Below are 18,421 nucleotides of genomic sequence, written 5' to 3' on the forward strand. Positions count from 1 at the left end.
TTAAAAAACCTTCAAAATATCTTCTGTGATCTGCAAAAAAAAAAAAAAAAAAAACTATCTTTTCAAACTATATTTACACTTTTATGACAAAGGTAAAGATTGATAGAAAACAATAAACACACACACACACACACAAATGGTATTCCAAAAAAATGCTAAAATTTAATTTCCATCTCCTACACAAAATGTTATCAAACACACAAATAATCTGAAATGCGGTGAAATGACAGTGTGACGGAAATTTGGTTATGGAGAAGAATGAACTGGCAAATAAATAATTAAACATGTAATATCTGAACCCAAAATAAGATTTTTCATAGCTTTCCTACTCCAGCAAAACTATGAGTTTTCTGGTTTGTGGTGAACCCATACATGACCCAAGGCCATGCAATGTCTTAACATAACAGAGCTGATAATATACTGTGGCATGATTGTGGAGAGAGAAAAATATACCAAATCCAGCTTTTTCAGTCTGTGTTTCGTGTTTATGATGCTCTTTTTGACGAATTGATGCGATTATGTCATAAAAACAAAAGGTTTATTTACAAACTTATAGGCCTCTGTTATCTCTATACATGGAGTTTCCAAATCCATAATATATTTGCTATTATAATCACTGGCCATACTATTTTATTTTACCCTCAAATCGATGGAACAACTTCTATCTTAACTTCACCTAAGATGAGGGTAAAATAGTGTGACACACACACACACACACACACACACAGAGATAGAGAGAGATAGAGAGAGAGTGTGTGTGTGTGTGTGTGTGTGAGAGAGAGAGAGAGAGAGAGAGAGAGAGAGAGAGAGAGAGCGAATCTGACTGAGGGAGAAGAAGGTCTTGCTGCAGAATCAAGGCGCTCCTTCATTTGCTTGCATTTATTTTGGAGACTTGGAGACACGTACCTGTCGAAAGAAAGCAGCCGGTAACGCACGCAATTAAATAACTTTCACCTCGTCTGGACAGTTGCGCAAAATAAAATACATTTAAGACAATATCCACATTTCATATGCAAGGGATATGTTTTTCTTCTCGAACAGCATAAAAAAAAAATTCCTGGGAAATATTTTTGACAGTTATTTTTGCGCATGTATTCATTTTGGAAACCGCTTGGCTAAACTTCTGCGCGCGCTCTTTTAACTACAGCAGGTGCTGAAGCCGCGCCAAACTGGATTTCGAATTAACGCTGTTTATGTGGGGAAAAAAACGGTAAGTTAACCTAGGGTTTAATTTGTTGGTTTGTCAAGCTTTGCTTATAGCTACTAAACTGCGTATTTACCACCAAATTTAAAAGTGATTAAAAAAATATTTAATACACCCTCATGTTTTACCAAACCGAGTCGTGAGACACAAAACGAGATGAACTGAAGACAATTCAAGTCAAGTCAACATTCACTTTCTTTATCTGAAAAAGTTAACTGATACAGCCAGTTCCTATATTTAGTCTAGCATATCAATTTATTTTACACGAAATAAAAAAGTAGCTAACATGGGTTAACATAACGATGAATAGTGAATCATTAAGGTATCAGTTTGGGGTCAAATGTCATTGTAATATAACGATATTTATCACGTGTAGCTAAATTATTAGTAACTTATGACTGATTTTTTTTTTTATTAATCATAGAAAAATGGTATATACGCATATATGTATACTAATTTGAAACACAGTCACATTTGAATACTACAGTAATGCCTTTCATGCGCAGAGAATGTGAGAGCGTCGCGCGCGCTGCAGTACCGCACTATGAGCGCGTGAGTTATTACACTGGAGAGGAAGCACATCTCCACCTGAGAGAACATTCACAACCACTGCTGAGAAAAACAAACTGAAGGAGGAAAAAAAGAAACGCAATCACTTGACTGACAAATGGAGATTCACAAGTACCTGCTGTTGTTGAAGATCACTGTTCTTCTCAAAGGTGAGTTTAACCAATTTGAGTGTTAATTTGCATTGATTTGTGCTGTACGCTTTCTCATGTGATGTTGCTTAAAATATATATTTGTTGATGTTTAAGATTGCACCACTTACACTCTTGTAACACAAGCTGTTGACTGTGACCCCAAGGATATATTATTTGTTCAGCTTAAATCCTTTCCTACAACACATTTACATTATACTGTACAGCAATTACTGATGTGGCTGAGTTAAGTGAAATGATAGACTTGATTGTATTTAATTAAAGTGTAAAGCATGAAAATCTTTTTATCTAATCATAATCACTTTCCTTGTAGTAGTCTTTTTACTGGAATTACTTTTTAATTTATGCAGTAGAGTTAAAGTATACCTCCCCTATTAACTAACTTCATCAAGATACGGAGATTGTGAGGGAGAATTTTGTTTCAATTCAACACTGGCAGAAACTAAGATTTTAGATAAAGTAGCCTACTTATCATGGCACTATTAGGTATACAACATCACATATCTGGACAAATGACTGTAAACGCTAGAAATACTGCTTTAATGGACCACAGCAGTTGCAGTTGAAGTATTTCCAGACTGTAGTCAAGTGTAATGCCACTAGCCATTCTGTACACACTCATCAGACTAGCTGTTTGTATGCAGTGTGTCACCTAGATCGCATACTGTAGGTGTTGGTGTCTGTTTTTGAGCATATGCTGTGGCCGCTGATGGATTCTACAGAGGCTCTGTGATGAGTAAGCTGTCTTGTGTTCAGCTATGTTCTTTAGATGGAGAACACAGGTGTGGACTTTGGGAATTCCACCCCCTTGCCCCCTCCACTTCTCCCTGTGTTTCTCACTCTCAAACCATCCGCCCCCATCACTTATAGGAGAATGGATTGAGACATAACATGAAAAATAAAGACAACATGAAGCAGAAAAGGAAAACTAGTAGGCAATCCAGTGAAATGGTTATCAGTAGCAGCTGCAGTTTATTAAATCTGTTTGGATAGAAGTGTGATTTAAAAACTCAGAAAGAGTCAGCAAATTTTTGTTCTATATATTAATTTAAAAATAAACTAAAAAGCAATTTTGTATATTTTTGTTATGTAACACAAAGACATTTTATGAGTGGCTTATTGTTGCATCAACATAAAGGTCATTTGTTTGATTCTTTGGGATTAGACAAACTGATCCAACATACCTGTATACCTTGAAAGCACTGCATGTTGTTTTGGATGGAGTGCAAAACAGGGAAAAGGAGAAATAGGAGCACAAGAGTTTTGTGGAAGACAAGTTAAGTTTTGTGAACATGTGGGGGGAATTAATTATAGAGCATGTCCCGTTTGTTCTTTGATCCATTTGGATCCCCATCCATGTTCTCATTCCATTGGAAAGAGATCGAAAGGATGAGAGACTGAAAGAGAGAGATGTAGGGACCCTGTTTTAGGTCTGTGGGGTTTGGTTCTCTGCCTGGCCCCTTCTGAAAGCTTCCCCTTTGCTTTCTGGGTTAACAATCCTAAGAAATCCACTCAGACCACAACTTCACCCACAGTAAATGAGAACTCAGTGTGCGTGTGGATCAAAACCCATATCACACAAAACAGAGATTTCCCCTCACGTAGGTTTCATTGTTGGTATTATACTGGGAGTGTGATTGACTGGTTATCTATGTTTCACAAGTCTGTTTGGCCAATTGGGTTGTTTTGAGTTACATTTGCCATGAGCTATAAATCCACCGGTGAATTTCTGCTTCAGCTTCTCTCTCTCTCTTTCAATCATATAAAAGCCAGGTCTGTATGTCATAACAGGGAACCATTATGTTCAGTAGTTATTTTAACTAACGCCCCTTCCCTCACTTTTCCCTCTCTTTCCTTTTCGCTTTTGCAAACTCTTTTTCTCTGGGCTTTTCCTCTCTGTCTGTCTGTCTGTTTGTCTGTCTGTCTCTCCATCCACCCAGTTCATTCATCAACTACAGCTGTTCTTCAGTGCTCCTTTTCTCCAGAATCTTGGACACTAGAGAAACCAATATTAATCCTTCTTTAAATTAGTTTTTATCTTTGCATATGTTTATCACCTAAGCACTTTTGACCATCATAGATCCTTTTTAAATGTATTGAGGTTTTTTGTGTAGAAATGTGAAGAAACATCTTAGTTACGTACGTAACCCTCATTCCCTGATGGAGGGAAGTCATTAAACTTTATATTGTGATGACATTAGTGGTCTAACTAATGGGAGCCCAATCAGAGAAAACGCAGATGAGGATTGGCTAGTGGACTTTGCATGCTGAAGCACTCCCTGTGCATATGGTTATATAAGGCGACAGTGTGCATCCACCATTCAGGTTTTATGCTGAGTAGCCAAGAACGTGTCCCTGCCATCAGAGAGTGGTTTGGTCACTACAAGTTATGTTGTTAGGGATCTATGGAAAAAACCACAACCTGAATGCTGTCACAACCCTGAGGCTTTGCAATCTTGACAAGCTGTGTTGGACAAACCAAAAATACGCCCATTTCATAACCTTCCCAAAAACACAGTGTTAATTTACTGAGCTTGGTCCCAAAGGTCTTACTGAGGGGACCAAAGGTGAGTACATCACTGCTGGAGAAGGCCATGCTGCTGTTCCATTCACAAAGAAAAAATCTTTGGAAGGAATTTCAACCTTCAGTGAAAGATTGCTTGAAATCTTCCCTATTTGTTATTTCAGCCTGGCAGAATGATGGGGGAGCAAGTCTTTAGGAAAAGGTTGCTACAGAGACCACATCCTACCTGTAAGGAGGTTGCATGTGAAGATAATGATATGGACTGACCCAGAGAGCAGTACTACATATGGAATAGGCCTCTGAGACAGGTCCTACCTTAGAGTAGGGATGGAACAACTGCCAGAAGAGACTGACAGAGTGGGTCTGTAAAAGGAAAACACAGGTTCACCAAGAAGGAAACCTTGCGTGGAAGAATACACATATGGTTTTTCCCGCAGGAAACCAAGCCATATAGACACCTAGCCCAGTACAGGGGCTGACCGGGACTCTGAGGATGCTAACACCAGTACTGGGCCTGGCATCAGACTGCTCCGCAAAGTTTCCCCAGTGAGCCTTCTCGCACATACACTGTGCAAGATCAGGGAGGACGAGGAATAGGTCCTGTTGGTTGTGCCTTACTGACCCACCCAGAATTGTTTTTTGGAACTCATGCTTCTCGCGAGAGCCCCTCCCTGGTGGTTCCCCTTATGAAACAAAAATATATTGCAATATATTGGAAAATATCATGTAATATATTAGGCATATATTCTTATATATATTTATTTTTTCCAATATATTGCAATATATTGAAAGCGGCAATCATTTGTATATTTTGCAATATATTATATAATATATGTATCATCAATATATTATTAAATGTATTCAAATATATAAATATTAGAAAATAAAAAAGAAAATAATATATTACAATATATCACAATATATTTTCCTTTCGTAAGGGTCCCCCTGAGGAAGGACCGTTTTTCTCAGGGGCTGGGCACGCTATGGCACCCGCGTACATATCTTTGGAACCTCCATGTGTGGCTACTGGACGGGATGTGGCAGAACTAAGTGATCTGCAACCTGTGGTGGTAGACACTATCACACAGCCTAAAGCTCCCTCTGCGAGGCAAGCCTTTGCTTTGAAGTGGAGTCTGTTCACAAATTGGTGTTCTTCTCGCTGAGAAGACCCCCGGAGATGCTCGATTAGAGGCATGCTTTCTTTCCTGCAAGAAAGGTTTGGAGTGTAGGCTGTCACCCTCCTACTTGAAAGTCTATGTTGCTGCTATCACAGCACATCATGTTGCAGTGAATGGTTGGTCCTTGGACAAACATGACCTACTCGTTAGGCTCCTGAGGGGTGCCAGAAGGTTAACCGAATGCCATAGTCGAGTTGAACCAACTAAATGATCCAGCGGGACAGGTTGGGCAGCACAAGCCACGCTCCCAATCTCTGTATGAGTAGCACCAAAGGTATAGTCAACATACCTGGTGGTGCAGCAATGGGGAGTTATGCTGGGTGGCCCAGAAGGCACTGTGTTCTGAGTGATCACACCAAAACTCGGAGATGCAACGCCTCTCCAAGCGTCTCTGGCCAGTCCCTCTGGGGACACGTAGAGAGGCGTTGCATTTCCGAAATGCGATCTCTTGGCCACTGGCGATGGGGCGTCATGGGCGAGGGTGAGGAAACAGTACGTCGCTCACTATCAACTCACAAGCCTTGCAACCCAGAGGAAAAGGAAACTGCTCCTCCTTTGACAATGTGGCAATGTGTAGCAAAAGGAAAAGGAAAAAAAAGTTAATCAACCCTAAACTTTTGAACAATAGCGTGTGTATATATTTTTTTTATGTTAACCACTGTATGCATTAATTTACTATACTGTATGTCTCTCTCTTTTAGGTCTGTGTGAGTGTTTTAATATTGATGTGAAGAGGCCACGGATCTTTAGTGGGCCAGAAGATGCTCTGTTCGGCTTCTCTGTGTTACAGCATGAGAACAATGGAGAAAAATCGTGAGCACCTTTCAGTACTTTTTACTCACATTTAGAAGTTCTTGATGATATTAGGATATTAAATATGGACTAGATGACTAGATTTTATATTAAAGTTTCATCAGGTGATCACAAAATATAGAAAAAAACAGGCCCTAAAAATACAGAATGTTTTGCTGTTCTTTTAGGGTCATTTGTAAAGGTTTGTTTTTTTTTTTTTTTTTTTTTTTTGGATATTGGAGTGACTCATTGTTTTATGAACAGAATTCTGGTTGGTGCTCCATGGGATGGACCACAAAATAACAAGAAGGGGGATATTTACAAGTGCATTGTGGGAGATGAGATAAATTCCATTTGCTCAAAAGTTAACCTAGGTATTGGATCGAATCTCAGGCTATGAAAATTTACATTCAATGACTTTGTCGTGCATGGTGTGATAGTTTGCAACATGTTTTTGTGTTATTGCCTTTATAGGTGAAAATGCATTTCAGAATGTGTCTCGAAATCTTAAAAACTCTCATTTGGGGATGACGCTGGCCCCAGCTGCTTCAGATGGCTTCCTGGTGAGATTATATTTGAAATTCTGTAGACTGTATTTAGAGCCCAAATACATCTCATGTTTGAGCACTGACATCACAGCAATATTTGGATTCAGTCCCCACTGAATTTCTGACAATTTTTTGTGTCCAGTGCTCCTGCAAACATTCTAATATTGCATATAATTTTCACGCATCAGGTAGCCTCCATCAATATTCAGAGTAATGTTATATAAATCTCTTTTGAATGAGCACTCGTGTTTCACTTTCACGTTAAATTTTGTGGACAGGCGTGCTTAGATCAGATATTTGTCATTGAGCTCAGGATCTGTGTGGATTTGGAACAATGTAGATGATGACAAAGTTTTCGTTTTTGAGTGAACTATTTCTTTTAGAATGGAAGAAAGGATTTGTATTTGGAGTGGGAGACAAAGACAAAAACAAACTAAAACCTCACCTGACCCAAAACTCAACCAGAACAGTCTTCCTCTTAATATTCATGGTTTCAGCCTCCACAATTATTTGACCCACACATACTCTCTTTCACATACACAAGACTTTTTGTGTCGGCAGAATGCAGTGAACCAGATCACTCCAGTTCTGGAGCTGCTCTGCTGTGGCTTCGGTGGAATTGCTGGGTGGCTTTTGCCAGTAGTCAAAATTTTAATGAGAGCGAGTGAAAGTTTCGGTGGAGGGAGTCAGGCTATGTGTGTTCAAACAAAAATATGTCTGTGTTTGTGTTTGTCTGACAGAGGGTTAAACAGAGAGCAAGTGAGTACAGCTTCTGGGATGGAGTCAAACATAGTTCCCTGTGGTGTATGCCAACTAAAACTTGCACTCACAGCATGGATGTAATGAGCCCCACATTGCAGATTCAGATATTAACCAAGCGTCTAATTGAATGTACCTGTTTGAAGATTAGCGAGTCTATGTTTATTCCTTTGGTCAGTGCTATAACAGGATAGGAATGTGACTCAAGCCCTTTGTAATGACAGGCAGTGGAAAAGCCATAGCACCTCTCACCCTCATCGCCACTTCAGTTCTGTCTCTTGCACTCATTCTATCCTTTTAACTTTCCCTTTCACCATCCTCTCATCCCTCTGTTACAGGCCTTCATAATAACAGGGTGGGGAGTCGCAGAACATTTACCAGTCTAACCACTCCTTCCAAACCTGTCTTTCTTTTGTCTTGTTCTCACTCTCTCAGTTCTTGGTATGTTTTCTTTCTCTTCATTCCTTGCTTCACCAATCCTCACAATGGCTTTTAAGGCAAAGAAATTGCAAGCTTTGAAGTCATACTATTTTTATGTGTTTTTTTGCCCTTCTCGCCTCAACTCCCACCAAGTGAGTTTAAATTGCTTCATTACATGAGCAGCCGCCAACTCTGTTAAAGCATTTATTACAATAGCTATAACAACAGTCCACTATTCATATCATTGCTTCTCATTTTCCTTCTCTTATCAGTCTTTTTCTTTCTCTTTCTAACCCATATTTCTGATTATTTCCCATAAAAAAAGAAAAATCACATGTTTCTTTTCAATATCTCTTTCTTTTTATTGCATACTGCCATTCAGCAGCCATTACTTCAGTCTTCAGGGTCACATAATCCTATATAATAACATAATTATAATATTCTGATATGGGACTCAAGAAACATTCTTATTATTATCAATGTTGAAAACAGTGGAAACCATGATGAAATTTTTTTTTACATTTAAATCAATTGTAATTTCTTTTCAAAATGCTTACTGACCTTCAAACTTTTCAATGGTTGTGTAAGTGTTCTGCCTTAGCAATCAAAGAAACTTCTGAGCTATAAAATATTCCTCTATGCTTTTTCATGACCACTTTCTCTTTGTTTCTCTCTTTCTTTCTGTTTTTCTCTCCTACTTTCCCTGGATCACTTCACTTCAGTAGATTTTATTGGTCTGACCAGCACACAGCACTTACTCCTTTTTAAACAGAAGACATTAAAATGTTAAAATTCCAGACTTTACTTTTACAGGGAGAATTTAACATGCAACACTAACAAAATCCATGGTTTGTGCGCATATCAGCCACATGCTCTATGAGTTTATAGTTAATAGTAAGTCTGTAAGGTAACAGCTGTGTAAAAAAAACTGTAAAGCATAAAGGTGGTGCTACGGATGCTGAATAAGAATTGTATATACAGACTTTCTCTGTATCTTCTTTAGGCCTGCGCTCCACTTTGGTCCCAGGAATGTGGAACATCTCTGTTCAGCACGGGAATCTGTGCATCTATCACCAATGACATGGAGCCCAAGGACATCATTGCACCCACTGCACAAAGTGAGATAAACATCCTCTGTCCATCTGACCTGGTGGATTGAATGAAACAACTGCATATAACTGATCTCCCTTTGTGTTTGTTTTTCACAGGATGCACCACATACATGGACATAGTGATTGTTTTAGATGGTTCTAATAGTATCTATCCCTGGTACGAGGTGCAGAACTTCCTTAGCAACATTCTCAGCAAGTTCCACATAAGTCCTGAGCAAATGCAGGTATATGTTTGATTTACCTAAATGACGTAGTTCCTGTCTGTTTAGTTTAGTCTGTTTATCTTAACGTGGATTTAGAGAACTCTTTGTGATATTAAAACGCATTTCAGTATGTTTCTTATTTAGAGGTTTTAGTAAAATCTTAAAAGGTCATGGAAAATTCTAATTAATGTAACTTTTTCTATTTATTTGCAGTTATGAAGTCTTGCTTAAGTTAGAAATGACTGTGTGTGTGTGTGTGCAAAAATGAATTTTAAAAACCTCAACCATTTCCCATTCACTCTTTACAAATATTTAGTAAAGTTAACAAACAATCATGGAAATTCATTGGGCAGAATGTATGCATAAACATTCAGCAAAGTGAGTGAGCAAAACCTTTCCTCTCAAACTGTGTGCTTTTAGGTAACAGAGACCTGGCTGCGGTTTTGACAGATATTTAGAATGGCCTTTTAACTCTAAATCCTGTCAGTTCCAACGCCGGTCTAGCTTTGATGCATTGACCCAGTATGAATGACTGTGAGAAACAGAACCACAAGCCAGTCTGCAGAGAGATATGAGCCCAAGCAGAAACAGCACTGGCAGGCTAGGGAAAATAAATGACAATATTAATGTGAACAGACAGCAATTGTGGTTTCTAGAGTAGAAGGACAGAGGGGACAAAATTAGAAATGTATGGGGGCAACACGAGGTAAAAGGAAATTCCTCTGATTTGTGGGGCATTTCTTGCTCAGACAGATTCGGGCCTTCTTGATGGTGGAGCAGAGCACATAATGGAGATGCCAATTACATCTACAACTCATTCTGGAGTTAATTCGTTGTGCACAAATTACTAGTATAGGGTGATTTACAGGAGATCACCTCAAACATCAACTAGACTGTTTTTTTAATGCCATAGACCCCCCTAGATTCAAGGCTGTTGGTTGAGACAATGTTACTATGTTGCGCTGATCAGGATGCTCGAACAAAAACATCAATGTTTTGAAAAGACCCCAGAGATGTCTTTATAAAATGTTTTGAAACTGAGATGAGAGAAATGTTACTGTCAGAAAGTATACTGGATGCATTGCCTTTACTGTTTGCAACTATTTGTAGGTAGGTGTCCTGCAGTACGGGGAGATCTCGGTCCATGAGTGGTCTCTCGGGGACTATCAGACAACACAGGATGTGGTTGAAGCTGCCAAGAACATCAGTCGTCAGGAGGGACGGGAGACCCGCACTGCGTACGCCATTCAGATGGCCTGGTATGGTGATCCACTGCTCATTCAAAACAAATGTAGCACGGCCCACTCTCTCACTCCTTTAGGTACATTCTGACCTTTCTATGATAGCTTGCACTTGCTGACCACACTTGCTGAAACATAACAGCACGTCACGTGCAGTCTGATTCCTGGCCAAATAACTTTTATGAGTCGGTTCTTTTAGTTAATCTAAAACAAAAAGCGCAAAGCACAGTGGTTTAATTCTTTAACAAAAGTATCTTATGAGTCAATTATATTTAGTAAATCAGAAACATAGAATATGAACTATGTACTCTGATTCCAAAACAAATGGCTCTTGTGAGCAAATCTTTATAGTGAATGAAAAATGTACAGTGGAAATGTACAGTACATCCAGTGTTGCCATATTTCCAAAACAATTACTTTTATGAGCTGATTTTTTTAAGTAAATCAGAAACATGCAGTTATAATGTAGTCTGATTTCAGATTGAATGACTCTTATGAACAAGTTATTTTTAGTGAATCAAAAACATAGAACACAACAAATGTAGTTTAATCCAAGAACAAATTAATCTTGTTTCTTTTCAGTGAATAAATATATATTAGGCTGTATTATGAAGCGTAATTTATAATATACAATTTGAAAACAATGAAACTGTAACAAGAAAATTGATCAGGAATCTCTGTCAGTGTTAAACACACAATCCTTCATTTAGTCTTGCACAGAAGTTCATGGACATTTTTTGTTTATACCAGGTTTTTCAGCTCTCTTACTGTGTGTGTGTGTGTGAGTTTGTTTTGTTTTGTTTGTAGTGTGAGCTTTTCATTTAAGACTTTCCACTCTCTGTAAGGCACATATTTGACTGACACACTCTCTCATGGTAGATGAAGTGATAGCAGTAGTTGGCTGAGGTGAGGAAGATTGTCGTAACATTCAGGTCTCCTGATGGAGAGAGAGAAGGATAGCTGGCTCAGCAGAGCCGCAGGTGTGGTCACCATCCAGTAGACACAGCCTTCGCCCATGCAGCTGTTTAAACACATATGACCTTGTTCATACAGTACAGTCACGCAGAACCTGATTTTACCAAGTGAGACATGTTCCTGGGACAACATCTTTGTTGTCCCTGGAACAGCATTGTGATTAACCAATCAGATTTGAAGAACCAGTTTATAGATTTTGTGAAGTTTACGCTTAAAATCACTGTTTGGTGCTTGTACATCAGTGTCATTCATCTATCATTTCCTCTGATTTTAGGGATTACTCATGGTTAAGGTTAGGTTTAGGTGAAGGGATATGTTCAAGAATAAATTTTTGGAGGAAAATGTTGTTCCAGGGTTAACAAAATATGTTGACCTAGGAACACATCTAACTCAGCAAAACCAGGACGTGCGTACAGTCGCACACATAAACATGAACATAAGAGAGTTCAAGTATAGTAATTCATTCAAACTCACAGTAAAACAAAAGAGTGCGAGTTAAAAACCACATAAGTCCAGATGTAGCACTCAAGAAAAGCACAGCAGCCCTTAAATAACACCAGCCCCAGCAATTAACAGACTTCTTTGCTCAAATCACTTTCTCTGCAACTTTCTTTCTTTCTTTCTTGCTTGCTTGCTTGTTTCCCTAAAAGAAGTACATTTAGCATGCTTTTAAAAAGATAACTTATTATTCTTATTAGTAAGATATCCTTAAGTGCAAACATAATTTATTGTAATTTACAAAGACAATTTGTTGGACTAAGTGTGCTTTTTTGACCAACATTCAAGTATACATTTATATGTAATTTGATTATTACTTGTACTGTCATTTATATTTGGTAAAAATGTGCTGTCACATGTTTGGATTTATGTACAAACATTTATGGTAAACAAAAATCAATTTTAATGTAATTTATATTGGAAATTGTATGTCATGTATTTAAATATGATGAAGTTGCAGTTTAGTAAAATATATTAACTTTAAAACACACTATAGTTAGAATTTCAATGTACTTAAAGTATGACTTTTAAGTTGACATTATTATAAAGCACAGTTTTTTTAACATTACAAAATATAGTCATGAAAGTGTGCTCTCTCTAAGTGCATTTAAGTGACCTTTTATATTATTCATAGTCACCAGCTGCACCGGCGGGGGGGGGGGGGGGGGGGGGTCTTGGGGGGTCTCAAGAGCCTGCAAAAAAATGCCTTGACCCCCCATTTGATCCCCCCACCCTCTTCCTGATTTATATATATATCAGGGGTAAAGATTAAAAATATATTTCTCTTCAAACTACGCAGAACAATAATAATTATTATTTCGACATTTATTCTTACACTGAACTGAGAACCGTTTCTGTCAGACGCGTCCAATTCGAGAACCGAGGAGCTGATGATACTGCGCATGTGTGATTCAGCGTGAAGCAGACCGACACACAGAGCGTCTGAACCGAACTGATTCTTTTGGTGATTGATTCTGAACTGATTCTGTGCTTATGTTATGAGCGCGGGTAAACCGAAGGATTGAATCAAGGTCCAACCATCGCCAATGACGCCATTACATCGAGCGCAAAAGAACCGACGAACCGTTTTTTTTTTCAACTGGTTTATTTGATCGAATTGTCTGAAAGAACCGGTTCACTTGAGCACCTGCTCCTTTGCCCCTTAAGTGCCCTTTTGTGAATGCCTGCCCATGCCCAATCATAATAGTACAATTTATTAATAATAATTTAGCCGTAAATAAAATTACCAACATGATGACCTTTCACCTGACGACAACGACCTCATCCAACCGGGACCATAATTAACTCACGCCGCACATGCATTTTTTAATTGCTAAATTATATTTTCAACATCGTGGCAGCTGGTAAGGGGTGTTTCATTCTCAGTGATTTTGATGTTTATTTACTTATTATTATTTTACAAGTACGATGTGATGTGAGAACATTCAGATATGTTGTTTATATTGCTGTGTGTAGCCTAAAGTGTGAAGTAACAATAGCGTGCTGTTTTAGGTAGAGAAGTTTCACAGGCATCAAGGGGTTTGGTATTTTTTATGCTATTTGACTAAACTATTATTATATTACAGTACTTATTTATTTTTTAACACGTAGAGTGCCTTAAAAATAATTATCACAATACTGGTAAGACTTATTCAGATTTTCTCTTTCTCTGAATTATCATTATAAAAATAAAAACAAATCAGAAATGAATTAAAATATAATTATATTTTAAATGTGACGCAAATATTTTTTTTTTGTTTCTACAATAGCAACAGTGTTTACAACAGCAAGACCACTTTAGCCTGTAAGCTCAATATCTCTCTGGAAATAAATTTAAATAAAAAATGCATAATATACCTGACATCAAAGTGCAGTTTGAAGGATATGAATAACAAATGTAGCCTGTCATTTGTTTACATCGGAAAGGTGTTCAATTTTAGACAACAACAACAGTAATAATATTAATCACTATATTCCAGTGTATCAGTTTTTTAATGTTTTGTATCAATATTTAAGGTGGACTTATTGATTAGGTGCAAGAGTAATAGTGATGGTTAAAATAACAGATTAATGCTGAAATAGTGAATTGACCCTTGTTCCTAGATGGACAGAGAGTGGAAAGTAATAGATCAGATGAGGAGATGGAGACAGAGGAAGAAAAAGAGGGAAATGTAGAGGCACAAGTGTCAGAAAGAGAGCAGGGAACAGTAAGCCAGGAGACAGAGTCTGGTGAGAAAGAGGAAAATGTAGAGGCACAAGTGTTTTCTATAGTTTTTGCTATATAACCTCTGCAGAGTTTTGAACTCTCTCTCACAACAGACACGGAAGAGAAGACAATGCTGAATAAAGTCATAGTTTTTGCTGTTTTTGGAACAAAATGTATATTCGATGCAGTAATATGCAGTTATTAGCTGTGTCCACTGTATTTTTTGTTGGTTTTCATGAGACCCCCCTTGAAATGATCAGGACCCCCCCCCCCCATTGCCCCCCCAATCAAAATTGTCTGGAGCCACCACTGTTCATAGTATATTATCTGAAAATATGGATTTTAAATAATCTTTAAACATTTGAAACATACCACCATTGCACCTTCAATACTATTAAGCACACTGTTTTCACCATGGTTCTTGCTTGCTTGCTTTCTAAATCCCTTTACAAAGTCTTCATAATCACAAAAATCCCACTGAAACATCTGCGTAATAAATTCTTTATCTTTCTCATAATCAAGATTTTTTTTCAAGATTTTGTGCATAAATATCTTAATGGAACAAACATTTTTTTCTCCACCATTAATCCTGCCTTCTATTTTACACATACCACATCAAAACAGTCCCTTTTTTCATTTCTTCTTTCATTCCTCGGTTTGAAAAATCAGGGTGACAGTTTTACACATTTAGACTTTGATTCTGTGTAAATCACAGATAGTATTCAACATTGTATGTGTGTTTTCAATGTTGTTTGCTTCCTTACAATGTTTACCGTTATTCTCCTCTCCTCTCCTCTTCTCTCCGCTTTCACTGGATGTGATAGGTGTAATTCTGCTGGTTGTTTTTTAACTCTGCACTCTTGCAGGCAGCTGCGTAGTTATATTTAGCTAGAAACTGGACGACCGCCTGAAAATCACAAGTTGACTAACGCTGGCTGTGCCATAAAACTTACATCTTGAAAAACACAAGTCACCCTCACACAAACAGCACAGAAACTTGCTGCATGTATCGGCTGCTTCACACATAAAAATTCTTTGCATTCATTTCTGTGAATTTTAATATGAATATGGAAGGTTTTCAGACTGATATATATCTTGAATTTACAGGAATTATACAGGGGTCCCAAAAAGTATACATTTAAAATTTAAGCAACACCTAAAATGTAATAATATTTAGCTATTTTACAAAATATTAAACCATATGACATTTATTTTACATATGTCTATGTATATAGCACAAACACAATTCAAGCTAAATTAATAAATGTAATTAAAAAAGAACTTAAAAATGCAATAAAACAATAATAACAACAACACGATACTATGCATAATTCTGATACAGATTTATTTATTTATTTATTTTTAAGTTTTTGTCATAGGAAGTCACCCAGGCATAATTTTTAAAATAAAAAATACATTAAAAAACTCTGATATTATTTAACATTTAAATAACTGTTTTCTATTTTAAGTGTATTTTTAAAAATATATATATATATTTCTGTGATGGAAAAGCTGAATTTTACTTCATTACTTCAGTCTTCAGTGTCACATGATCCTTGAGAAATCAAATGTTGAACTGGTCACTAAATATTTCTTCTTATTATCAATGTTGAAAACAGTTTTTATGCAAAAAAAAAAAAAAATTGTGAAAATGGTGATATTTTTGTTTAGGATCATTTGATAAATAGAAAGTTTAAGAGATTTCTGTTTATTCGAAATCTTCTATTAACATTATATTATAAAAAATGTTACTTTTGACCAATTTAAGCTGCCCTTAACCAAAAAAAAAAAAAAAAAAAAACATTTACATTTAACTGTTCTCTTTTTCTCACTCATGCGTAGCACGGAGGCCTTTAGTCCAGACAGAGGAGCGAGGGAAGGGGCCACTAAAGTGATGATAGTCGTGACAGATGGAGAGTCCCATGATGGCGAAGACCTTCCTGAGTCCCTGGCTGAATGTGAGAAACGTAACATCACCAGATACGCCATCGCTGTAAGTGCAAATACACATTCCTACCATAATTAAACCTGACCCGCGATGTAGGCTGGAAAAACCTACAGCCCGTCCTAAGAATACCAGCAAGCAGCAGACTTTCTACCTGAATATCAGATCTCCACTTAAACCAACCATAATTAACACTGTTCTATTTTCAGTGTCTCTGCTCAGCTCCACCCGGTTCTCTCTCTCTGTCTCTGTCTCTGTCTCTGTCTCTGTTTGAATGATAAAACTGTCTTCCCTCAGTCTTGAAACAATAATAACCACATTATTGCTGCTCAGAAATAGACTAAAATGGGGTTCTTTGGCATCAGAGGGAAGAACCACACCCAAAACCTTTTCGAAACTGACATCCCGTCCCTCTGGTGGGTCAGTGGATGGGCAACACTCCTTTACTGCAACCTTAAACCATAACCGCACAAGATAAAGACAAAGTGAAGTTGCCACCATCAGACCCTGGGGTGTCAATGGAGCCAAAATGGCTTCCAAACTTAAATAGACTGTCTAGTTGTTTTGTTGTTTGTTTCTGTGGGCCTACTTATAATCCTGTGTTTGTCTTGCCCGGTGTCAGATTGTTGTTACTGGGTCTCTGTCATTCTCGCTCCTTGCAGTGCCGTCAGAACAAGATAGTAGGAATGTGCAGCAATTCACTGTAAATAACAGAAGATACAGTATAAACTAAATTAGCTGAATATATTTGCAGTATTGCTTGTGATCTCAGATATCCTCCTTTGCGTAACTACCTTGACAATCTGACCAATATATGTTAAATGTGGCAGATTAGTTTGAGAGCTCTTAAAACTAAACTGCAAGAGATAAAGTTACATTATCATTAGCTGTTTGGTTGCGCTGCTCTTGGCAGGTTGTGTTCATCATAATAGAAATGCAATGGCTTTGTTTGTGTTCTTTAATTTGTGCACTGTCAGTAAATCACCCGCAAAGCTTTCCACTCCCATTGGTGCTTTTAACACTAGAACTACTGGACTTCTATAACTACTAGAATGGCCAAAGCGGTCATTCTAGCTGTTCATGTGAGACTGAACTAAATGCCTTTTTTTATTTTCTAATCTTCTTTTGAGGTTTTACAATGAAGCTTTGAATGTCTGTTGTCATATTTTATGACATCATTACCCTTACAAAATACAATATTTCATTGTGTAAGAGCTATGTAGACCACTCCGGGATGTGCGTGTTTCACTTTGTGTCCGGCAAACGGAAGACATTCACTTTGCGACATTCACTTTGTGTCCGGCAAACATCAGCAGTTGTTGTATTGGAGGTGTCCACCCAGCTTTTTTACAAACAGGAATTGTAGCTTAGCAATAGAATATAAAAGCAATTAGAGAAAAAGTTGCTAGGCATCTTCAACCGCATCTTCAACTGCGGGAAAAAGTCATAAAAGCAGAAATGATACGCCGCCTGAAATCATAACAGTCAATTTGACCATTCAAGGTAAAAATACTCAGAACCCTTGTGTTTTGTAATTTTTATAAAATAACAATGTTATATTAAAATATACTCACATTTAGGAAAAGTTAATTATATGTATTTTATTTCAACAAAGTTATTACATTTTAAAATTAAAAAATGGTCTAAATTACTGCCTTGGTAGTTCTAGTGTTAAGGGATTGCGGATCCAGATATTCATGAATTTGAAAGATGAGAACAAATATCTATGACTGGACAAAAATTCTGACCCATATTTTTCATGTTGACTGGAAGTGGATTATCCAGTCATCATATCCAACCAGCTGAAGTCTTGTTGGGAATGTTAAGTGACGTAGGTTGAACTGGCAATGATGGTTTTCAAGGCTTGTCAGAGGTCTGCTCCCAGTGAATATGAGTGATGCTCTCTCTGTTTCCTCTGCGTAGGTGTTTTGTTTCTAGGTCCTGTATGCCGTCATTAAGTGTTCTGTCAGATCGTCTGCTTTCACCCTAATGGTGTGGAGGAGGTGTTGGCTCTCTGGATGAGAAAATCTATGCTGATGTTGTTCTTCTCCCTCTACTATATGACTTGTCTCTAACTTGGCTAGTGAACAAAGGCCT

General features: G+C 37.6%; 1 protein-coding gene across 4 annotated transcripts in view; it reads left to right on the forward strand.

Annotated features, from left to right (window-relative positions):
* Positions 1-819: 819 nt before the first annotated feature.
* Positions 820-18,421, forward strand: part of LOC113059910 (integrin alpha-10-like) — a 28,910-nt gene continuing 11,308 nt past the window's right edge. For 2 of the 4 annotated variants that reach the window (XM_026228582.1, XM_026228584.1), the window contains exons 1-9: positions 820-1,210; positions 1,711-1,923; positions 6,327-6,438; positions 6,682-6,791; positions 6,892-6,980; positions 9,148-9,262; positions 9,353-9,480; positions 10,570-10,718; positions 16,222-16,372. In XM_026228582.1, the coding sequence (XP_026084367.1) occupies positions 1,872-1,923; positions 6,327-6,438; positions 6,682-6,791; positions 6,892-6,980; positions 9,148-9,262; positions 9,353-9,480; positions 10,570-10,718; positions 16,222-16,372 (906 nt within the window). In that variant the 5' untranslated portion in view covers positions 820-1,210; positions 1,711-1,871. Of the gene's footprint in view, positions 1,211-1,710; positions 1,924-6,106; positions 6,224-6,326; positions 6,439-6,681; positions 6,792-6,891; positions 6,981-9,147; positions 9,263-9,352; positions 9,481-10,569; positions 10,719-16,221; positions 16,373-18,421 lie in introns of those variants that run through there. The other 2 variants (XM_026228583.1, XM_026228585.1) reach the window with 2 other exon arrangements.

This window comes from Carassius auratus, chromosome 41 (genome assembly GCF_003368295.1).
Source record: "Carassius auratus strain Wakin chromosome 41, ASM336829v1, whole genome shotgun sequence".
Taxonomy (NCBI): Eukaryota; Metazoa; Chordata; class Actinopteri; order Cypriniformes; family Cyprinidae; genus Carassius; species Carassius auratus.